At 56.3% G+C, this 23,758-nt stretch overlaps 2 protein-coding genes across 2 annotated transcripts; both read left to right on the top strand.

Annotated features, from left to right (window-relative positions):
* Window positions 1-5,146: 5,146 nt before the first annotated feature.
* On the top strand, window positions 5,147-9,121 carry KRT15 (keratin 15). Its single transcript, XM_045888049.2, has 8 exons — window positions 5,147-5,677; window positions 6,571-6,653; window positions 6,780-6,936; window positions 7,391-7,552; window positions 7,639-7,764; window positions 7,964-8,184; window positions 8,494-8,519; window positions 9,030-9,121. Exons 1-8 carry the CDS (start codon window positions 5,147-5,149, stop codon window positions 9,119-9,121), a joined length of 1,398 nt encoding a protein of 465 aa, XP_045744005.1.
* A 7,519-nt stretch (window positions 9,122-16,640) lies between these two features.
* On the top strand, window positions 16,641-20,677 carry KRT13 (keratin 13). The gene is made up of 9 exons (XM_045890220.1): window positions 16,641-17,111; window positions 18,192-18,274; window positions 18,467-18,623; window positions 18,815-18,976; window positions 19,065-19,190; window positions 19,282-19,502; window positions 20,174-20,199; window positions 20,552-20,614; window positions 20,658-20,677. Exons 1-9 carry the CDS (start codon window positions 16,641-16,643, stop codon window positions 20,675-20,677), a joined length of 1,329 nt encoding a protein of 442 aa, XP_045746176.1.
* Window positions 20,678-23,758: the final 3,081 nt, after the last annotated feature.

Genomic DNA, 23,758 nt, shown 5'->3' with positions numbered 1-23,758 from the left:
AGGAAGGATGTTGGGTTTGTTTTTTCGGCCCATAGAGATGGTTCTGTTTGGGTTTTATTTGGATCAGAGTGCACCCTGTCCCAGGAGAAGGAAGAGAGGGTGCTCCCCACTCCTACTGGTAGGCTAATTCCTGTTTGCAGAACTCTTCGTTTATCTAACCTCTTCCTTAAAATAAGCTTGTGAAACAAGCATTGCTCCCCCCTCCTTTCTTTTAAAGATTTATTTATTTATTTGAATGAGAGAGAGGGAGAGCTCGAGAACAAGCGTGCACAAGTGGGGGGAGGGGCAGAGGGAGAGAATCCCCAAGCAGACGCCCCGCTGAGCGTGGAGCCCAACGCAGGGCCAGATCCCAGGACCCATGAGATCATGACCTGAGCTGAAACCAAGAATCGGAAGCTGTTGAGCCACCCAGGCGCCCCGCATTGCTCCCTTTTTACCGAGGGGTAAACTAAGGGTCAGACAGGTGAGGTGGTTTGTTGTAGATTTAACTCTTCTAACATGGCAAGGATGGGATTTGAAACTGTGGGTTTTTATTTTTTTTTCAGATTTAGTTTTCTCTCCACTTTACTCCCTCAAGGGTTGAAGTGTATTTGTGTGTCCGAAATTAATGTTTACTTGAGCACCTAGTATGCACCATTTGATCAAACAACCTTAAAAGCTAGTTAGTGTGAGTAACATCTTATAGAGCAAGAAACAGGTTCAGAGAGGTTGAGTAACTTGTCCGAGGTCACACAGTGACTTCATGGCAGAGCCAGGACCAGAAACTAGGTTTCCTGAAGGTGCCACCCTGTATGTACCCCATTCTCCTGGGATTGCTGCTTCTTTTTTTTTTTTTTAAGATTTTATTTATTTATTTGACAGAGAGAGACCCAGCGAGAGAGGGAACACAAGCAGGGGGAGTGGGAGAGGGAGAAGCAGGCTTCCCGCTGAGCAGGGAGCCCGATGCAGGGCTTGATCCCAGGACCCTGGGATCATGATCCGAGCTGAAGGCAGTCGCTTAATGACCGAGCCACCCAGGCACCCCAGGATTGATGCTTCTTATGCCAGGTCCTCAGTACCTGTCAGTCTTGCTCCAGGTGAGGGCTCAGGACTAGGATCCCCTGCGGCAGTTCCTTTCGATGCATTTCTCCACCTAACTGAAGGAGAGCCTGGGGCTTTGGGGGTCAGAGCCTGAGTAATGGGGGCAGGCATCCCACTCAGAAGGCTGAAGAGGGTATACCGGTCATTGTCAGTGTGTGTGCATGCACTAACACATTCATCCATCCCCGGGCAGCCCCACATAAGCCCCTTACGCCCACCAGCTCATACCTGGGCCCAGAGCCTGGAATGGGACCCAGCGGTGACCTGGACCTCCCGTACGGACCCCCAACCTGGCTTACCAGAGGCTGGTCCTAGGCCAGCAAAGGAATGTAAGTCCCAGCTTCCTGGTCTAACTCTGCCCTTGTGTGGGTATGGTCTTGCCCCTGTGGTTTACAGTTCAGCTGCCAAGAACTGAGGCCAATTAAAGATAAATAAGTAGTCCCACTTCCCCTTGGCTGAGAGGTGCAGGCTGAGTGGGTCTGTTAGGTCCCACGGATCTGCCTGATCCTGTGCTGGAGGGGGGCCAGCGAGGAGCACTCTACCCTGTGCCCCCAGAAGGACTGGAGGGGAACACGTGGCCGCCATGAGTGCCCAGCGCTGTGTGAAGGAGGCTGTGACCCAGTCATACCCTGTGCTAAGAATCCTGAAGGAGGTGCTCTTTCTGCCAGTTTCCTGTGGGTCTTAGAAACCTTCCTTAACTTGCTTCAGGTCACAGAACTGGGGAGCCCAGAGCACAGCGCTTCCTCCTCTCCCTGGGCTGGGAGCCCCTTCTGCCACCTCCCGAGCTATTCTGCTGTGGCCTCCAGCACCCACAGCCCCCCTCTCCCACTTAAATTTAGAGGCCTGGCTCACCCTCAGGCTGAGACTGCCCAGGGATTTTTGTCCCCTGTTCATGAAAGCCTCTGTTGTCACAGCTGAAACCCTCCCCTATGCCCCAGAGGCCCCTGGAAATGTGGCCATGGGGTGGGGTCTGGGCCCAAACAGGTGGGGCAGGTGATTGGGTCGCAGGTCTGGGTGTCAGGAAGGGAGCCTTCCTTTGTGTGTGTGTGTGTGGCATGGGGAGGCAAGGGCAGGGACAATTTTCTGTCTCAGGGAGCTGAAACCAGGGGTACTGTGTTAACAGAGAGGCTGGGATGGAGGAGAGGGAGAGGGAGGGAAGGAGAGAGAAGGGGAGAGGATTCACGGGGTGAGTCTTACCCTCCCTGCTGGTCCTTGTGACCACTTCAGTTCGCAGAGCATTTCCTGTCAGTCATAGGCACAGCTCCATCCCTGGGCGGCAGGCTGGGCAGGGGTTATTTCCATTTTCCGGATTGGTAGACTGAGGCTGAGAGAGGCGGCTGGATTACTAAGAGAGCCACATACCTAATAGAGGAGGAATTATCCAGGCCCCAGGGCTTGTGCTCGCTCCGCTCTGTCCCTAGCATCTCCCTGGGGAGCGGGGAGGTGAGGGGTGGATGTAGGGAGACCACACCCCCATGTGTCATCGGATGCTGTCCGGGACCCTGTAACAGGACTCAGTGTTAATGGCTCCATTTTTTTCTTTTTGTGTCTTCTGGTAAAATACACACATAATTTACCATCTTAGCCGTGTTTAAGTGGACCGTTCTGTGGCATTAATTCCGTTCACCTTATGGTGCCATGAGCATCACCACGCGTGCTCAGGACTGTTTCCATCTTGTAAAACCGAGACTCTAAATCTGTTAAACGGTAACTCCTTCTGTGATTCTGACTACTCTAAGTACCTCATGTGAGTGGAAAAATGGCCCAATGTTAAGTTGGGAACCTGGCTCAGAGAGGTCGAGTCACATCCAGAGGTGGAGTCCAGCCCAGGCTTTTCCACTGGGCCGCACATCCCATCCCATCCCAAGGAGAGAAGGCCCCGGGGACAGCCTGTCTGCAGCAGGCAAAGGACAGAAAATGGCACAGCGTCATGGGTGTGCTGCCCGGGGCAGGGCCCTGGGCTGCAGCCTGGGCCGGAGCCAAACAGAGCTGGGTCCCCCCCCTTGCCCTGCCTCCCCACCTGGTGCTAATGAGCAGGCACCAAGTGGCCCAGACCTTGAGCTCACAGGAGCTGTTTGCACTTGAGCTCACAGGAGCTGTTTGCTCACAGGAGCAGGGATTTGTGACTGGGGCAGCTGCTGCGCCTGCATGGGCCTGATAGCATATGAAAGCCACCCCTCGAGGGGCGCTGCAGGGGAGTCAGGGTGCAGAAGAGGGGCTGGCTGGGGCCCAGGCCTCCCTCAGCCTGGGGTGATGGCGTGCGATTGTTCCCCTGTTAACTGCTGGGGCCGTGATGTCTGCAGAGATTTTAATGAGCTGTGGCTGATCTGAGTTTGATTATTTTTCTTTCGGAAGAAAAGACAATACCCTCCTACCCACGAGCCGATCCCGCACTGTCTGTGCCCAGCACTCAGAGGCCCGGCTCATCCACCCCCATCCACCTAGGCCTTTGGTCCTTCTCGCACCACCCTGGCTCAGTGGGGAACCTCAGGTACTGAGCCCCACTGTCTGCTTCCTTAGAAGATGGGGAGGCAGGAGGAAGCAGGCTGGGGGCTCTCGGGCCTCGGGTGGAAGCTGAAAGTGCCCCTCGCCACGGGAACACGTCCAGGGTTTCATAGGCAGTAATTGACGGAGCCAGGATTTGAACCCGAGCCTGAGGGACTCCGGAGCTCCATTACCTCACTGTGATTCAGCCCTGGACTAGATATCCTTCTGACTCTCCAGATTGGCCTTGCTTCCCTTCCCAACCCCCCCGCTCTCCCGAAACCCTGGAGCCGGGGCGGAGGGCCAGTCTGTGTCTCCAAATGGCACTGCCTGCATGTATTACGTATCCCCAGAAGCCGGCCCCTGGGTTGGCGGCTGAGAGAAGGGCTCTCCTGAGTGTTCAGCTCCCCTCTCTGGCCTCAGCATCCTGCTCGAGAAGAGGTGTCTTCCCGTCTGTCTGCCAGGCCTCCCTGAATCCTCCTTCCCAACACTCGGGCTTGGGTCCCTCCCCGGCCCCAAAGCACTTGACAGGACAAATCGAGTTACTCTGGCCCTGCTCTGCAGGGACATGCCCTCTCTCTGGAGAAGGCAGGGGCTTTCTGGACTGTGCTCTGTTCTTATCTGCAGACGTTTGCCCCGACGTGTCCCAGGAGCAAGCAAAGGTCCAGTGACATGTGCATTCGGCGGCTGGTGGGATTATCAATCAGCCCCTTGTCAGCCCAGAGCCTCCTGGCCTTTGTGAGAGCGCCAGTGCAATGGGGCTGGGGGCTGGGAGGGAGCTGGGGGGAGGGGACAGTTGGGGGGACGGGGAGGCATGGAGGAGGAGGGTCCTGCCGCGTCAGGGAAGAGACAGACGTAGGCTTCTCTGATCACCTTAGCTGGAACTTGACTCATGACCCCCCTCTCCTGTCTTCAGCCTGTCCCCTGTGGGCCCTGCATGCCTCCCTGTGCCTCCGCCCCCTCCCCTCCCCTCCCCCCTGCCGAGCCATGGCTCTCCCCGGGCCCTGCAGGCTCACACGTGGGGTCTGTGAGTGGGACAACACAGAGCAGTGATGGGGAGTGGACTCTCAAACTGAGAGTGGGGAGCAGGCCGCCTTGGGGTGAGGGCCCTGGGCCGGTGGCAGCAGAGAAGTCCAGCGAGGGCAGATCTGTCTCGAGCTGCGCCCACCCTGCAGGCGGAGGCCTGGGAGCTGCGGAGTGATTGGGGTTTGCTCCCTGCTACTCTTGGTATTCTCCCAGAGCCAGAGATGAGCCTGCATTGGAAGTGTTAAAACCATGGCCCTGGGGCAAAACACCATTCATTCGGAATCATCTCTTTTGTTGCACTGAAAAAAAAAAAGAAAGAAAAGAGAAACTCCACACCAACCACGCAGAGGTGTGCAGGCAGTTGCGTTTGAACACAGGAGTTGGCTTCCCTGGTGGGGGGGGGGGTGGGGAGGAGGAGACGTGGTCCCACAACACCCTCGGAGGGGTATATAAGGAGCCCCAGGCTGGGGGATGACCGGCGTGCTAAGCGCTCAGCCCAGCCTGCGCTGCCCACCAGCACCTCTGTGCTTGCGGAGAACTCACCCGCTGCCCGGCCATGAGCACCACGTTTCTGCAGACCTCTTCCTCCACCTTTGGGGGTGGCTCTACCCGGGGGGGTTCCCTCCGGGTTGGAGGAGGCGGCTTTGGTGGGGGGAGTCTCTGTGGGGGCGGTGGAAGCCGCAGTAGTTTGGCTTCTTCTGCTAGGTTTGTGTCCTCCGGGTCAGGAGGGGGCTATGGGGGCGGCATGAGCTGCAGCTTCGGTGGAGGGGCTGGTAGTGGTTTCAGCGGTGGGGGCTTTGGAGGTGGCTTTGGAGGTGGCCTTGGAAGTGGCTTTGGTGGGGGTTTCGGCGGTGGCTTTGGTGACCACAGTGGTGGCGATGGCAGCCTCCTCTCCGGCAACGAGAAGCTCACCATGCAGAACCTCAACGACCGCCTGGCCTCCTACCTGGACAAGGTGCGCGCCCTGGAGGAGGCCAACGGCGACCTGGAGGTGAAGATCCACGACTGGTACCAGAAGCAGAGGGCCAGCAGCCCCGAGCGGGACTACAGCCCCTACTTCAAGACCATCGAGGAGCTGCGGGACAAGGTGAGTCCTCGGGTGTCAGAGAGACGGAGCAGGCGGCTGGTCCTGCACACGTCTGTAACATCAGTGCTCCAGCTGCCGCAAGGAGACCCTTTCCTGCCCCGGGCCGCGACTGCCGGTGTGTAGCTCGGAGAGCAGGGAATGCTTTCCAGGTGTGATGCCAGCACATATCCGGTCAACTTGGCAGTGTGGGAGGATCCTGAGATTCTGGTCAGGACGGGGCGGGGGGGGGGCGGGGAGGCGGGGGTTCCGAGGTGGGGGCAGTGACACACGCCTTGCAGGGCTCTGCATCAGGTGCCCCTTTGCTTCTTTTGCAAGAACGGTAAGTGTCACCTCAGGAGCCCTGAGTGCCAGGACCACCTGCCTCACCCTTTGAGGGTATCTTTGGTGCCAAAAGCAGTATTGGGACTCAGGACACCTCGAACTCATGATGTGCTCTGCCAGCCACTTACCCTCTCAACTTACCTGGACCGCTTTCCTCAGCCGTAGCGTGCCTTCCTGACCGGCCCTCCAGGTTCCTCCTGGCTGTAGGAGGTTCTGTGGGTCCATGGCTGTGTCCAGGTGTGCTGGAGGCCAGTGACCAGGGCAGGCTGGTGGACTATCCCCGGGAGGGCTGTTGACAGAGTTCACCAAACCCCAGCCCAACCCCTTCTGGCAATTCCCACAGGGGAGTCCAGGCACTCCGGGCTCCTTGGTCTTTCACGCCCTGGAGCCAGGAAGGGTGGCATGGGGGCAGACCTCACGTGGGCACTTGAGGGGGCGCTGAACTCTGCCCTGGGGAGCCTACAGGCTTCTGTTGCTGGTGTCAGCCAGGGGTCTGACCTGGGGCACAGGGTGGGGAGAGTAGCAGGGAGGACGGAACACTGCTCTAGGGGCTGACTCCCTGACTCCTGCAGATCCTGGCGGCCACCATCGACAACTCCCGTGTCATCCTGGAGATTGACAACGCCCGGCTGGCGGTGGACGACCTCAGACTCAAGTGCGCTCCTGCCTCCCTCTCCCCTTCTGGATTCCCCACCTTTTCTGGGCCTTTCTCTCCCTCCTCCATCTCCAACAGACCAGACCTCTTGCCCGTCCTTACTCTGGGCTCCCTCTCTCTTCCCAGGTATGAGAACGAGCTGGCCCTGCGCCAGAGCGTGGAGGCCGACATCAACGGCCTGCGCCGGGTGCTGGACGAGCTGACCCTGGCCAAGACTGACCTGGAGATGCAGATCGAGAGCCTGAAGGAGGAGCTGGCCTACCTGAAGAAGAACCACGAGGAGGTGAGGGCCGGCAGGGGCTGCTGGTGGCGGGAGGCAGAATAGGGCCACTGGCACCTCCTCCTAGTTGGCTGAAGGGCTTAGTGGTTCAGATATGCTCCCCTCCACCAAAACAGGGGTCCCCATGGAGAGCAAGGGGTACTATCCTTTGGGGACCCAGACTCCTTTCCTTCTCAGATCCATAGCCAGGCCAGGTGGTCAGTGTGACCTGCTGTCCTGATTTGTTTCATGAGCTCAGACAAGGCCCTACTGTCTTGAAGTCCTCCTGTAGCACCTGGCAAGGAAGAGAGGCCCTCAGAGCCAAGGGGCCCATGTGATTGAACCTCTTCATGTTCAGTGGGGAACAGAGGCTGGGGTGGGTGTGCAGGAACGTGAAGCCAGGATGGGCCTGTGGGAGCCCAGGCTCTCAGCTCTCTCTTCTGCCCTCTGTCCCTAAATGGGCCTGCCCACCCTGCAGGAGATGAAGGAGTATGGCAGCCAGCTGGCAGGCCAGGTCAACGTGGAGATGGACGCGGCACCAGGCGTGGACCTGACCCGCGTGCTGGCCGAGATGAGGGAGCAGTACGAGGCCATGGCGGAGAAGAACCGGCGGGACGCCGAGGCCTGGTTCTTCAGCAAGGTGGGCCTGACCTCGCAGCCCCGCCCCAGCTCCCCAGGTTTCCCAGGACGCCTGTGGGCCTCACTTGCCTTGTGTGTGACCTACAGACAGAGGAGCTGAACAAGGAGGTGGCCTCCAACACAGAGATGATCCAGACCAGCAAGACGGAGATCACAGACCTGAGGCGCACGATGCAGGGGCTGGAGATCGAGCTGCAGTCCCAGCTCAGCATGGTAGGGCCACCTGCCCCCCAGCCCACCCCAGCCCACCCCAGCGTGGCCCGGCCTTTCCCACCAACCAGGGCTGGTTAAGTCTTGGGTTCCCAAGCCCCGTCCGAGGGGTTCTCTGCCCTCCATTCAACGTCGGTCCGCATGCCCGCGACAGCTTCCTTCCTGGCCTGACGGGGTGTCTCTTGATCTGTTGCCCCTCCAGAAAGCAGGGCTGGAGGGTTCACTGGCGGAGACTGAGTGCCGCTACGCCATGCAGCTGCAGCAGATCCAGGGGCTCATCAGCGGCCTGGAGGCTCAGCTGAGCGAGCTCCGTAGTGAGATGGAGCGTCGGAACCAGGAGTACAAGACTCTGCTGGACATCAAGACGCGGCTGGAGCAGGAGATCGCCACCTACCGCAGCCTGCTGGAGGGCCAGGACGCCAGGCAGGGGCGAGGGTGCAGGGGGAGGAATGAGGGAGGGGCCGGTTGGGGTTGGGGTGGAGAGTCATCTTACCCGGACAGCAGTGGGACAGCATAAAGGAAGCAGATGGGGTGTTACTGTGTATCAGAATCTGTCTGCTTAGGGGTGGCAGGTCTGGACAGGCTCTCAGGATGTCCCAGCCTCTAGAGAAATCAGATGTGCGGCTGGTGGTGGGGGGCTCTGGAGAGGATTGCTTAGCCAGCCACCGGGGCCTCCCTTAAGGAGCTCTGGGCTCACGCCCTTCTCTTATATCTGCTTCCCCTCTCTTTTAGGGTGGCTGGCATGGGCACCAGAGGAGGTAAGAAGGCTTCACTCTTCCTTCGTGGGGTGGCAAGGGGAGCTATTGATGCCACCATTCCCCCGGAATGGGCTGGAAGGAGAAAGATGCCAAACAAGCCAGTAGGGAGGGGACACACCCATTCTAGGCAATACCTCTTTCGCAGGGACCCTCTATCAGCCCCCGTAGAGTGGGGGCTGAAGATTTATTGAGAACCTTCCAGGTTGAGCAGGCTTTGTCCGGGGAATAGCTTACCCCAGGCCCCACCTTCCTGCACTTAATGGTAAGGAGCCCCCCATCACTTCCCGTTCACCTGCCGTTAAATCCCTGACTCTCTTGCTTGCTGCGGGGCGTAACTGTTGCTACCACCGCCCACCTCTATGATGAGTGATTCAGCACCAGACCTCCTGGCCAGTGGCCATTCTCAGGGGTGCTGTCCAGTTCTCCCCGAGCTCAGCCAAGGTCCTGGCTGCCTTGGGAGGGAGAACAGCGAGGGCCCCCCGCTCTAAAGTCTGCTCCTTCTTTCTACAGCTTCCCTGGGAGGTGGTGGTGGCAAAGTTCGAATCAACGTCGAGGAGGCAGTGGAGGGGAAGGTGGTTTCTTCTCGCAAGAGAGAGGTCTGAGTGCCCGGTGCAGGAGAGACGTCCCTCGTCTCCTCCTCTCTCCCCAGGCTGGGTGGAGGACTGGCCAGAGGGGCCAGAAGAGCAAACCCCAGTCCCTGCTTTCAGAGGATCCAGATCTCCTTGTTGGGTGCTTGGCATGCTCCCCTTCGTGCTCCCCTCCAGCTCTCCCCATCCGCTTTTGAGCAGGGACGGGCAAGAAGCTGCTGGATCGTGTAACAAGCTCGTTTGTACCGTGTCTGTCTGTGCAATAAAGAATTGCTTTTCCTTTTGCAAATATCTCTTGGTAGTATGTCCAGTTTTTCTTGTTGGGGGCCTCTGTAGGCCTAGGACCCACAGGTTGGCATCTCTTCTTACTTTGGCCCTTTTCTCTGCTTTCTCTTTGGGGTGCCCAGGGCACTGAGGACCAACTCAAGCTGCTCAGGTAACTTGCTGTTCTGGCTTATTCCATTCAGTGATCATGGAAGCAGGAGATGGGGATCTTCCTCAGAGCATTTTGTGTGCACCCAGCACAGTACTTGTCGCATTGAACAGTTATTTACCCAACAATTGACTGTATAGATATTATTGGTTCACCCTTGTGTGGCTTGGCACTGTGCTAGGCAACCCCACCCATGGGTCTTGTTTAATGTGACTGTGGGCGGTCAGGATTTATGATTCCCATCTGAGAGATGAGGAAGTCAGGGAGGTGAATGACTTGCCAGGGATAGGTAATGAACAACAGGGCTGGGACTGGGCCCCACATCTGCATGATTCAAAGTCCAGTGCTTGTTCCGGGAGCCCAGGCCCTGGCCCTTCACAGCTCATTGCCAGGACCTTCCTCCTTATTTCTGGTCCTCCCATATGTGTCCCTAGAACTTCCCCTTTTTTCCAGTCCGGCACACCTGACCTCCAGAGTGGCTGAGCCAGGTAACATCTCGGCCTCCTGCAAAGAGGGACCTTATCCACCCCCTTATCCCCTGAAGCCACCATCTCCTTTCCAGAAGGCAATTAAAGTGCTCAGAGGGACAGACACCAACTCCAGGAAGCCCTCCCTGATTTCTGTAAGCTTAAATCCAAAGAAACATCAACCCCTGTTGCCCTCCTCACTCTAAACCCTGCTCCTGCTCCCCTGTCCCCAGCATCTCTGCCCTTGGGCTCATTAGGGCAGAAATATCCACACACACTTAATTTGTTGCCTCTGCTCTGAGGCTGGTTCTTCTGGGATTCATAACCCCAGACAGAGGGCAAGGAATGAGGAAGCAGAGAACTCTGGGTTCTGTGGCTGGACTGGGCTCTGGTGAGGCCTGGGGGGAGAGGGAAAACCGGTTTCTTAGTCCTGCTGGGAAGAGGAGGTTGGAGGTGCCTCTGTTCTCCTGAGAATCAGATCATTTGCGGGGGGAGAATCAAGCCCCCTTGAGGCACCTCCATGAGTCTTGCTGGATGAAGCTCCTTGCCCAGCAATCCTGGTTGGACAGAGGGTGGCGCCTGTTTTTTCTGAGGGAGATTTAATCTAGAATGTGTCTCCTGAGTACACACTTTGAAGCCAGACTTCTCTGGGGCTGGAGGAATGAAACAGAATTTATTAAGTGTCTATACTTTGCAGGGCTCTGGGCAGGGCATTCAGTGGATGGTCTCTCATTTACTCTCCCAGAGGCTTTGTAAAGGTGGGATCAGCCTACAGCATCAGTTTTCAGAGAGGAAACTGAGGCTCAGGAAAGTTCAGTAACTTGAATGGAGTCGCCAGCCGGGAAGCAGTGAGGTTGGGCCCGGGACTGGTCTCTCTGGTTTCAGACCCTTGCTTTTCCCTTGATGTCTCGAGGGTGACGGAAACCAGCAACACCTTTCTGAAGAGGGTGTGTTAATCTGAAACCCCTTTCTTAACCTCTGTGGGAAACCTGTTCAAATGGCATCCAGCCATTACTGTCAGCAAGAGTATTCTCATGTCTAACCATAGTCGCTCATACCAGGGCTTGAGCTCATGCTGAAGCCCAGGGCACAGGGACATCCTGAGAACAGCCAGGCCCCTTCCTCAGTCTCCCAGGCCCAACGGCCTGACTGCCACTCTTGCTTCACTGGCCTCCGGGTCTCTGTCGAGGAGTCTCAGGTCTTCAGAGCAACCCACAAAGGGTTTTCTCAGCCCACAGTTTGTCACAGTAATGTCTGCAAAGGTGCAGAGAAGTAAGGTGGGGCCCCCTCCTCATCCAGTGGGCCTTCTCTCAGGGCCAGACCCTGGGCTGGAGAGGGAATGAGCCCATTTCTGCTCTCCTGGAATTCTGGGGTCCGAGAGAGGTCCTTGGACTTGCCAAATCCTGTTTCCTGCCTGACCCTAGAGTGAGAAGCTCACACCCAGGGATCACTTGTTCCGGGCTCTGAGCCCTTTAAATAGTCTTTGGGCAGAGATGGCCCACCTTCTGCCTGCCCCTGGGCTGAGGCGGGGCTTGGTTTCCAACCAATCTGGGAGGCAGGCAGCAGGCCTCCCTTATCCTTTAGAGACAGGCTAGCTTTGGGACCAGGGATTAGGGACTTGGGCTAGTCTTGGGTGAGGCTGGGCTTCCCAGAGCAGGCACGGGGCATGCCTACCCATCTCCCTGAGGACTTTGGCTGGACCCTGTCCCTCTCTGGGTCTCAGTGTCCTCACCTTTAAACTGGGGAACCTGGCTGGACCAGACTCAAGGTTCTCTATGAGTTCATCTGTATCCTGGGACTTCAGAGGGGAACCTGGCCTGTGAGATCGGTGACACCACGGGCTGTGTCTCCTCCTTGAACTGCTGAGCCCTCAGAGTGGGAGCTACATAAATATTCATTGAATTAATGCATGACCTTGCTTCTCCTTTGCTTTCCCCCGCCTTAGACATGGCTCCGGACATTCACTAGTACTTTGGGTGAGTATGCGCCTGGTGGTCACCTGTCCCTTGGCGGGCAGCAGGCAGCAGAGGGGGAGATCTGGAGCTGGAAGCTTTTCCCGTGAGATTTGCAGCTGGGATGACCCCATTGGATACTCCTCCTGGTCGTCATCCCCTCTCGCCTAAAGCCAGCAGACAGAGCATCCCTGAAACTGCTTCTCAGGCATTTGACAGCGTGCCAGGAGTAGTACTTGGGGGTACTCAAAGGCCTTTTCCTCAGGGAATGTAGAGCTGAGTTGGGGAAATAAGATAGGAATGCCACCGGGCGCCTGGGTGGCTCAGTCGGTTAAGCGACTGCCTTCGGCTCAGGTCATGATCCCAGGGTCCTGGGATCAAGTCCCACATCGGGCTCCCTGCTCTGCGGGGAGCCTGCTTCTCCTTCTCCTCCTCCCCCTGCTGGCGTTCCCTCTCTCGCTGTGTCTCTCTCTGTCAAATAAATAAATAAAATCTTTAAAAAAAAAAAAAAGATAGGAATGCCACCAACTGTCACTTGTCTGGTCCTTGTGGGTACCATGCTGGCTGCAGGGACCAGAGATGGAAGCACAACAAACTGGCACAGAATGGAGGCCCAGGACAGGTCAGACCCAAGGATGAGCTTGAATTTCCTCATTTGTAAAAGGGAGGGCCTAGCAACCTCCTGCTTGCCAAGTTTTCCCGCATATCAGGCGCTTTTCACATGCTAACTCATCTAATGCCTGGTGTTCAGTTGTGGCCACCAAACCACTGAAATGCTGAGTAACTTTCCCGGGGTCACAGAGCCAGTCGATGGCAGATAGGGGGTTGAAACTCAGTTCCACCTAATTCAAAGCCTTTGCCGACCTCCCTGGGTTTCTGTGAAGCCCGGGCGGTATAAAGGATTTTAGAAAGCTGGGGACTATAGCCATGTAAGGACTCGGGGCATTGACACTGGGCAGAAGAAGGCTCCTGACTACTGCTTATGTGAAGCAGGGGTCTCTGAGGGTGAGGGGGGCTGACCAGACAGCCCAGGTCCACTGTCTGGGGAAGGTCTGCTTTTCATGAGAGGCTCCTTCCCCGTGGGGGAGCCTCAAAACCCTTTGGGAGGTGGGTCAGCTGTCCTGGGCTCCAGCCCCCATGTGGTCCAGGGAAAGAGAGAAGGAGAGAGGAGCCTGATCCAAGAGCCAAGCGAGGATCCCTGAATTCGGAGCTGGGGGACAGGATTTACGCCTCAGCTGTGCAGGCGAACAATCTGGCAACTCTGGACAAATCCTTGAGAATCAGAGCCTCAGAAAGGCATTGCTGAAGGAAACTCAGAAGTCACTCAACGTAAGGCCTACAGTGAGTTGGTGGTAGAGCGGGAAAACCATGCATTTCTCTTTGCTTCCCACTGCCTTGGGCCTTGGCATTCTGGGTCTCATTTTCGCCACATGTGAATGAGGGCGTTGGATGGGAAAGTTCCTAGGACAACTCTGGCTTTGACATTCTGCACTGAGCACCCTCGCAAGTTTCCAAGCTTTGGTGCTCACACCAGGACAGACAGCAACCAGGCTGTGCCGTCAGACCATCAGCTGCACAGGCCCAGCCGCTGTTGGAAACAGGACCATCTACCGGCTGGGTCTGCAGTGGTGGGGAGCCTGGGAGCATGGAGGGCAACCGAGGACGCCCGTGCTTGGGCAGGGTGGTGCTGACACTGGCCTAAAGGGGCTTTGGCAGGCAGTAGCCAGGGTGCTGATCCTGGAGCCAGAGGTTTGGATCTTGGGCAAGGAATTTAACTTTTCTGGGCTTCAGTGTCCTCAGGTGAAAAGGGGATGTGACCAAAAGAGTAGTTCTTTTGCAGTGACACACGCAGAGTGTTTAACACTGCGTTCAAGAAATGTTAGCTCGTGTTAATATATTATCTTTAATAAATACAGAATGGAACACTCAGAGATCATATACTGAGCTCATGGTGAGACTCCAAGGCATCATCAGTTGGGGTAGAGAGAGCCAGAGATGAGGTTTGAATCTTGCCTTCATGGTGACCTTGAGCAAGTAACTCAGCCTCCCTGAACCTCAGCTGTAAAATGGGGCCAAGAAAACCCCTCTCCCGTTGTCGTGGGCACTCAGTGACAGTGTGTGAAGCCCAGCCTTGTTTGCGGGGGCTACTCAGAAATGTGGCTTTCCCTCCCCTTACTGAAGTCGGTGTGATTTTGTCAGAAAGCAAAGAAGGAAGCTGAAGACGTGTGAGCCGTAGAGCCTCCGCCCCAGCACTCTGTCCTGCCCCATCAGGAGCAAGGCCAGGAGAGGTGAAACTGGGGCCCCAGGATGGGTCTCTGCCCAGCTTCCTCAAGGAGGGCCCTGGGGTTCACCATGGGTCAGGGGAAGGCATTCCTGTGTTAAGGCACCATAAGCACCTGCTCAGGGAGGGGAGGGGCGTGGAGGGGACGGGCCGGGCCCTGACCCTGCGAGGGGAGGCATGTCATGGCCACCCTGTGTTTGTACTCCTGGGACTTTGGAGGATCTGTGGCATTGTTCTTCTAAGAGGCGTTGGTCTCAACCTGCTGTCAGCCCTGGGGGGGGGTGGGGGGTGGGGGGAGGATCGTCACTCCAGGCTTGGCAGGTTTTATTAATCACCTTTTTGTCAGTTTTGATCCTCTACTGAGAGAGAGAAGAGAAAGAGAGCTTGAGAGCTCTTGCTTTGGGCTGAATCACACAGCTTTTCAGAGAGAGAGAGAGAGCAAGAGCGCTGAGCTATCAATTTGGGGCAGGAGGGCTGGGCAGGGTCGGAAGTCAGCCTGAACCCCTGGCCTCCCCATGAGACCTCAAGCACACCCTGGCTCTCTCCCTGGTGCTGACACCCACTGGGTGAAACACAGGCCTCCTTCCCAACCTGCAGAAAACGAAGGGCAGGAAAGCCCTGACTCAGAGCCCTCTTTCCTGGCTTGCTGAGTCTGCGAAGGGGTTCTCAGGATAACCTCAAGTCTGGGTCACCCCACCCTAGTCCTTAGCTTGGTCCAACCCCCCTGGCTGCTGTGGGCCAGCAGGCTCACCCTGAGAGGCCCCTCATGGTAACCCTGGCCCCCTTGGTGAGTGGGAGTCAGAGCCTAAGTCCCGAGTCCTCCATTCTTAGCCCTGGAAACTTCTCCTTCTGCCTTGGGCTCTGAGGGGCCACCTCTAGGCCCTTTGATTCTGGCCTGAGGCCTTCTCTGGCAGGGTGACTAAGCAGTCCCCGAGTTTTAGCTATGTCCCAGGCTGCTCGGCAGAGACCCTAGCCCCAGGCCCTGGGTCCCATCCTCCTATGTGGCCTCTTGGTCAAACGCTCACAAGCTGAGACAGGCATCCTGTGACCGGGGGTGCTAGAAGGAGCCATCAGGCCTTGAAGGCAGCTGGTATGATGGTATGATTGACCACAGGGGTCAGGCGGATCCAGCGCTTCTCAACCTCTACACTATTGACCTTTTGGGCTGGAGAGTTCTTTGTTGTGGGGGCTGTCCTGTGCATGCTAGGGTGTTTAGCAGCATCCCTGCTCTCTGTCCTCTCTCTCTGCAGCATCCCCCTGTTGTGACAACCAAAATGTCTCCAGATATTGTCAAATGTTCTCTAGGGAGAAAAAGAGCCCCTAGCTGAGATCTCTGAATCAATCTAGGGGGACAGAAGTGGGAATCGTGGTCTCGTTCGGGGCATAGGGTGTGGGTAATTGACTGGGAAAAGGTACGGAGCTTTATGGAGTGCTGGTAATGCTCTGGGTGCTGGGTGCACAGGCGAACACGTGCTTGAAGCTTCCTACATAGGTAAACATGCATTAAGCTGTTCACTAATAGCTTGTACAATTTACTGTACGAATTACATACCTACCAGACTTGGGTTTCAGTCCTGACTACCCTCAAGCCTCAGTTTCTCCGTGTGTAAAGTGGGGTGACTAGTAGGACCTACCTCACTGGGCGGCTGCAAAGATTGAGTGACACAGGGCGTATACTTACAGCGAGGGATCTGAGTGTGTTAGCTATTATGATGTGCAGGGTTGTTTGTTTCCATATTCTGTGCCTCAGTTTCCCCAGCTGTGTTAGATGGTCCCCAAGGTCCCCGCCACTGTGACTTTATCTGATGGTCTTGGAGCTTCCCCACCCCAACTCCCCAGCCTATACACTTTCAGGGTGGTCGATTCTACAGGACCAAGCCAAGTTTCTCATCAGAGTCGCTGGGAGCACTAGAGTAGGGGAAATGCTAACAAGGATGCAGAACATTCTAGTCCGAGGTTTTAGAAATAGAAAGAAGGGAGCTGAGGTCTGCGGTGACTTTGCAAAGCACAGGGCCACCTTGCAGCTCCGTCCCCCTTCTGGTACTGGGTGGAGCTGAGAGCCTGTGGAGTGAGCTCCCTAAGTGCAGAGCTGAAATGGAATTCAGCTGTCAAAAGGGCAGAACACTGTGCCCTCTGAATCATCCCTTTTGTTAAGGATTAAAAAAAAAAGCCACCCCCAAAGGCACAACCCACCTTGGAGAGCAGAGGTAACTGGGCTTGTGGGAAACAGCAGCGCAGTTGGCACCAGTCGGAGGGTGGGGTGGGGAGGAGAGAAGATGGGGCGATTGTCCGACCTCGTGGAGGGCAGTATAAAAGGGCACCGCTGTGGGGAAGAGCCGCAGTCTTCGGCCCAGGCCAAGCCCAGCTCCTGTGCACACCTGCTCCTCACCTTGCTCTCACCATGAGCTGTCGCCTGCAGAGCTCCTCCGCCAGCTATGGAGGTGGTTTTGGGGGTGGCTCCTGCCAGCTGGGAGGAGGCCGCAGTATCTCTGCCTGTTCAACCCGCTTTGTCTCTGGGGCATCAGCTGGGGGCTACGGGGGCAGCATGAGCTACGGCTTCGGTGGAGGGGCTGGTAGTGGTTTTGGGGGCGGCTTTGGAGGTGGCTTTGGAGGTGGCTTTGGTGGGGGTTTCGGCGGTGGCTTTGGTGACCACAGTGGTGGCGATGGCAGCCTCCTCTCCGGCAACGAGAAGTTCACCATGCAGAACCTCAACGACCGCCTGGCCTCCTACCTGGACAAGGTGCGCGCCCTGGAGGAGGCCAATACTGAGCTGGAGGTGAAGATCCGAGACTGGCACCTGAAGCAGAGCCCCAGCAGCCCCGAGCGGGACTACAGCCCCTACTTCAAGACCATCGAGGAGCTGCGGGACAAGGTGAGTCCTCGGGTGTTGGCGAGCTCTCTTTGGTGCAGGGCAGAGCTAGCTGCAAAGGCCAGGGAGCACGGTATCCCAAAGGACCAGAAGATGCAGCGTGGTGGAACCCTCACCCCGCCTGCAGAGGGAAATTCTCGTCTTTTACTACCAAGCAACTCTACTTCTGATAAGCTTTCTTATGCCACTGCTCCCCAAACACGTTCTTTCTCGCTATCCACTTTTACTGTTCTTACTACTCACGTCAACATTTTTACTGCTTCCCAAACAGTTATGTTATTAATGACTTGATCCCTAGAATTCCAATCCATGGAGCTGTTTGGAAACCATGACAGTTTTAAAAGCCGCTAAGAATGATTAAAATCAGCCGAGAAAGGGATACATGTTCATACACTGGTCTGGGAATACTAGTTGATTTTGTAGGGGTCCCATTTAAACTGTTATTCTCAACTGGCTATGACGTGCGGGAGGAAGCTCAGGCAGTGCTAAGCTGAGCTGAGACTCCTTCTTCAAGGCCTGTCTGTCATGCTGGGGTCCCAGCTTGTTGGAACAGAAATCCACCTGCCTGGGCTGGGTCCCAGCTATGTGGGGTGGATTTTAACTGCTTCGGAATATGAGAGTTTAGATGAGAAGTTCAAATGGATGGGAATATTTATTGGCTCTTCCTTCTGCTCAGCCAGGAGGCCAGCTCCAGTGAGGTTACTATGAGCTACGTGGACCCAGGCTGACCCCCTCCTGACCTTAAGGAGAAGGCTGTCACGACGGTGACCTAGAGAGGTTGCTAGTCTGAGGCCGTGAAGACATGACTAACCAAAGATGTCCTGGGCAGGGTCATTCCCCTGAAATGTACATTCCGATCTTCCCCATCACAACCAGGCACAGATAGGATGCCAGGGAGACAGAACCAGAGGAAGGACCTGCCCTGCCCCTCACTTCACCGAGGCCCGGAGAGCAGGGCCTTATCTGCTCACAGGGACAGTGTGGAGGCAGCCTGATGTCTAATGACAACAGTCCAGCCCATGTTTTCTCTTCCTCCTCCCCAAGCTCGTGGACCCTCCAGTGGTTACCCTTTGTATTTTGCAGATCCTGGCGGCCACCATCGACAACAACCAGGTCATTCTGGAGATTGACAACGCCCGGCTGGCTGCGGACGACTTCAGGCTCAAGTGAGTTCATTGTCCTCACTGGCCTTTCCAAACCGTCTTATATTTGAGAGCAATGCTCATCTGAACAGTGAAATCGGAGCATCCCAGGAGTGAAGGTCTTGGAGAAGTAGCAGAGTCCAGTGCAGAAGTAGGGGAGGGTCTAATATCATTTCTGTGTTGCTTCTCCAATAATAATAATAAAAAAACCTTTAGGTATGAGAATGAGCTGACCCTGCGCCAGAGCGTGGAGGCCGACATCAACGGCCTGCGCCGGGTGCTGGACGAGCTGACCCTGTCCAAGGCCGACCTGGAGATGCAGATCGAGAGCCTGAAGGAGGAGCTGGCCTACCTGAAGAAGAACCATGAGGAGGTGAGGGCCGGCAGGGGCCTGCCAGGGCTGAATCACCTCCAGCGAGAAAGGGGAGCAGCCAGACCCAGCCCTCTGCTGTGGGACCTGGAAGCGCTTCCCAGAACATGCTCGTGGCCCTCAGAGCCAAGGCGGGGGTGGGGTGCGGGGGGAGGATGAGGAGCATCACACATCTTCCTCTTCCATCCTTATAGGAGATGAAGGAGTTCAGCAGCCAGGTGGTAGGTCAGGTCAACGTGGAGATGGACGCAACCCCCGGCATTGACCTGACCCGCGTGCTGGCCGAGATGAGGGAACAGTACGAGGCTATGGCGGAGAAGAACCGGCGGGACGCCGAGGAATGGTTCCACGGCAAGGTGTCCGGCCTTCTTACCCCGTGGAGCTGGGGGCTGCCAGGGCCTTCCACGGGGCTCCTCCATAACCTTCTTCCTCCTCTAATTTCAGAGTGCAGAGCTGAGCAAGGAGGTGTCCTCTAGCACCGCCATGATCCAGACCAGCAAGACGGAGATCACGGAGCTGAGGCACACGCTCCAGGCCCTGGAGATCGAGCTGCAGTCCCAGCTCAGCATGGTACACCCGCTGCCCTCTGCCCGGCGGCCCCACCACCCCTAGGCCTCTGCCTGGCCTGGCTCCCTTCATCACTTCTTTGTTGCCCCACCAGAAAGCCGGGCTGGAGAGCACGGTGGCGGAGACTGAGTGCCGCTACGCCATGCAGCTGCAGCAGATCCAGGGGCTCATCAGCGGCCTGGAGGCTCAGCTGAGCGAGCTCCGTAGTGAGATGGAGTGCCAGAACCAGGAGTACAAGACTCTGCTGGACATCAAGACGCGGCTGGAGCAGGAGATCGCCACCTACCGCAGCCTGCTGGAGGGCCAGGATGCCAGGTAAGGCCTCTCAAGTCTCTTGGGAAAGTGACCACAGGACCCTTGGACAGCCGAGCAGGTGGGGCCTTAGGGATCAGGTCCTCATGGCCCACACGGAAGGGGACCTTCTGAGCTTAAACAGACTGGATGCAGATCCAGGATCAGAGCTCCCTGTTTTCTAGAATCAGATTGTGGGGGCATTTCCTCAAGCAGGCTGCAGAGTCCGTCCCTTTAAGCTTTCTGGTTTGGGCCTCTGGATTAGACGGGCAGGAATCGGGGCCATGGACAGAACATCTCATATTGGAAAAACTATTACCTTGGGTTCAGGTCAGCTGACCAAAGCTATAAACGTGGTGATTTAACTCCCTTCAGACCATTTGCAGGGACCAGGCCACCCTTGTGGGCTCAGGGGGAGTAGAGGTGGCGGGGGAGAGTACCAAATGGACCAGAGGGAGGACAAAACTTCTGGCAAACGTCCTGGATTTGGGGCGAATATTATCTCCTCCTGAGGCCTCACAGACAGCAGACAGACCTGGCAGGCACCAGGTGCTGCCCCTTGGGCTTGGGGCAGAGTTGGTAAAAAACCCAACTCAGGGGCTCTGAGTGATGATCTGAGTAGCTCCCTCCGCAGACAGGTGAGCAACTGTCCTCAGGGGGCCTTCTGCTCACATGACCTCTCTTCTCTCTCCCAGGATGACTGACATACCCTCCTCGGGAGGTAAGGAAACAACCTGGGGAGAGGGGCGAGTCCGGCTCCTGTTTGGCGCCCTGGGGGGCTGGGAGAGAGACTGTGCTGGACTCCCCAGTGTAGGGAGGGAGGGAGGGGGCTCTGGTGGACGTGGTCATTTGCTCGTCTGTTTTCTTTGCAAAATAGCTGGCTCTGTCCCACTGAGCCACTGGGATACTTTGGAGAGAGAGAGCCACCTTTGGGGACAATAACCTGAGTCCTTATCAACTAACCTCCAACCTGCGCCGTGGGGGCGAGGGGCGTGGGGCCCTCCCAGGGGACCCTGACCTGCCGAGGTTGGTCTTCTCCAGCTTGAGTATGTCTTGCCCCATCCATTTCTCAGGAAGCACCAGCACCGCGGTCACCACCACCACCTCCACTTTGGGTCGCCGCACTTCAGACACCCGTAGGCTTTAAATCCACTCAGCATCCTCTTCCTCTGTCTTCAGCATCCAGAGGAGAGAGCTGATGGGTCCCCGCAGGAGAGGGAGAGACCACAGGATGCTCCCCCGCCCCACGCTTTCCAGAGGGCGGGCGCTCCGTGCTTCTTTCCTTGTGCGCTTCCTCTTCTCCCTTACCTGGCTACTCTGCCTTCCCAGCTTCTCTACTAACAAGAAAAGATAATTCAATAAAGTTTCCTGCCTTTTTGCAAATGTATTTTTGATTCTGGCCTGGTTTCTGAGGGCAGCACCTGCCAAGACCCTGATTTGGGACGGTGGGAGAATGGGTGCCATTGGGTCAAGTGGCTCCCCCTGACAAGGTCTGGCCCAGGGAGCTCCCAGCTGGGAAGGACACAAGGCACCTGGGTCAACCATCAGGGCACAGACATGGGTGGCTCATGGATGAGGGTGCTCAGCAAACACGGACAAATGGAGCAAACTGGAGACGTGGGGGGACGCATGAGCCAGTTCAACACCCTGTAGGATGTATGGCAGCAACAGGGTTCTTGTAGCATCAGGTGATGGAAAGAGGTACAGAGGGCTCTGGGGCAGGCTTTGAGGGGTCAGTGCAGGGCTGGTTTAAGGGGGAGACCCAGGACAATTACCCCAGGCCCAACCTGCTGCCTCCCTGCTTTCTGCAGAGCACCCCCCCTTTTTTTTTTGCGAATGTCTTTTTTTAAATTTTTAAATTTTTTTATTCTTATGTTAATCCCCATACATTACATCATTAGTTTTAGATGTAGTGTTCCATGATTCATTGTTTGTGCATAACACCCAGTGCTCCATGCAGAACGTGCCCTCTTTAATACCCATCAGCAGGCTAACCCATCCCCCCACCCCCCTCCCCTCTAGAACTCTCAGTTTGTTTTTCAGAGTCCATCGTCTCTCATGGTTCGTCTACCCCTCCGATTTCCCCCCCTTCATTCTTCCCCTCCTGCTACCTTCTTCTTCTTCTTTTTTTTTTTCTTAACATATATTGCATTATTTGTTTCAGAGGTACAGATCTGAGATTCAATAGTCTGGCACAATTCACAGCGCTTACCAGAGCACATACCCTGCCCAGTGTCTATCACCCAGTCACCCCATCCCTCCCACCCCACCCCCCACTCCAGCAACCTTCAGTTTGTTTCCTGCGATTAAGAATTCCTCATATCAGTGAGATCATATGATACATGTCTTTCTCTGTTTGACTTATTTCGCTCAACATAATACCCTCCAGTTCCATCCACGTTGTTGCAAATGGCAAGATCTCCTTCCTTTTGATGGCTGCATAATATTCCATTGTATATATATACCACATCTTCTTTATCCATTCATCTGTCGATGGACATCTTGGCTCTTTCCACAGTTTGGCTATTGTGGACAATGCGCTATAAACATCGGGAGCACCCCCTTTTTTTAAAAAAGATTTTTTATTTACTTATTTGACAGAGAGAGACACAGCGAGAGAGGGAACACAAGCAGGGGGAGCGGGAGAGGGAGAATCAGGCCTCCCGCTGAGCAAGGAGCCCGACGTGAGGCCCGATCCCAGGACCCTGAGATCATGACCTGAGCCGAAGGCAGATGCTTAACCGACCGAGCCACCCAGGCGCCCCCAGAGCCTTTCCTTTCAAGATGATGGACATCCAGACCTTCAGTTGCCCCTAGCCCCCGGCCTACCCTAAGATCCTGCCATTCCAACCCACTCAAAGTGAGCTGACCTTCTTCCCCAATTCCCCTCTGCACCCCTGTGCCCCCTGCCTCTCTCTGTGTCCCAGCTCAGACTTACAACCTCCTCTTGCTTGGCTCGCTCCTTCCATGGAGTCTGGCACAGGCACACTTCTCTTTCTCCTTTTTACAACCCCCTTGGCTCGTCTGGGACATGTCCTTGTTCACAAGTGCCAATACATTCTGATGACACTCCAGGGAGGCCCCTCTCCTCCACACCAGACTCTCGTGCCCAAATGCACTGGCCATTGCCTCCTCAAATCTACTTGTCGGAAGGAGTGCCCCTCATTCTCCCAGATCTGTGCCTTCCTGACTCCCCATTCCAGAGGACCTGGAAACCCAAGCCAGGAGCCCAGGAGTCCCCTTGGCCTGCTCACTCCCTACTCCCCTTCCCGTCTATCCCATGGATGCTGTTAGCTATAATGTCCTCACAGCCTCCCTGGCCTTCCTGCCTCCAGTTTGAGCTTCCTCTGCATCCTTGCTCCACACTCCAGTGGGGACGATTGCTGGGAATGGAAAGTCTTCCTCCTGGCCTAGCGATGCTTTCAAAGCTACCCCCGGCCACTGAGGAAAACACCGACTCCTCCCTGGCAGAGGGGACCCTGGGCCTCTTCCTGCCTCTCTCCAGCCCTGAATTCTATAATCACTTCCTCTCACCCCCTGCAGTCTTGCCACTGCAAACCACTCTCGGTGACCCAGCCATGTGGCCGGGAACCTCCGGCCTTTGTTCAGTGAGCGACCTCAGTCTGACCTTCCTCCTCTCTTTCTCTCTGCACCCCCATCTTTGTGTTATTGCAGACTACCAGGTTTTAGTTCAACATTCAGACTGAGATGAACACGCCCCCTCTGTGGCCCTCGGGTAGTGTGGGTGTGTTCATGTGTGTGCAGGTCCGCGCCGCACAGCATTGACCATGTGCTTGGAGGGCGGGGCTGTCTTTCTGTCTCCGGGCCAGCCTGCCCCTGGGCTCAGCCCCGCGTACCGGAGGCAGAGATGGATGAATGAACTGGGCAGTGCCTGTCTGATGCTATCTAGTTTCTGCCACGGGGTTTAGGCCAGAGCATAGGTGGGCTCTGCCGCCCCTGCCAGCTTCCCTCTTTTCTGCCTCCTCATTTTCCCCCTCTCCCCCTCCCCAGGCCCCTGCACAGTTTGTTCCCCTCATTCTTTGTCCTCCTTCTCCTCCTCCAATCACAAGCCTGCTGTGGGCTCAGCTGGCTGGCTTAGTCCCACAGGGGTCACTCAGACATGGCCCACCTGGCTGACTAAGCCAGATGGTTCCAGATCACACCCCACGGCAGAATAGGCGGGGCTGGGTTCTAGCTCCCGCGCCCAGAACTGTGCTCGAGCTGAGGCGTCAAAGGGAAACAGGACCTGGCCTCCTCTCCCGAAAGCTTTGTACCTGTCT

Source organism: Mirounga angustirostris, unplaced genomic scaffold (assembly GCF_029215605.1).
Source record: "Mirounga angustirostris isolate CCGP_5_RB_7025 unplaced genomic scaffold, mMirAng1.0.hap1 SCAF_17, whole genome shotgun sequence".
Taxonomy (NCBI): Eukaryota; Metazoa; Chordata; class Mammalia; order Carnivora; family Phocidae; genus Mirounga; species Mirounga angustirostris.
Note: the sequence above shows the minus strand (reverse complement) of the source record. Positions and strands in the feature narration are given on the sequence as shown.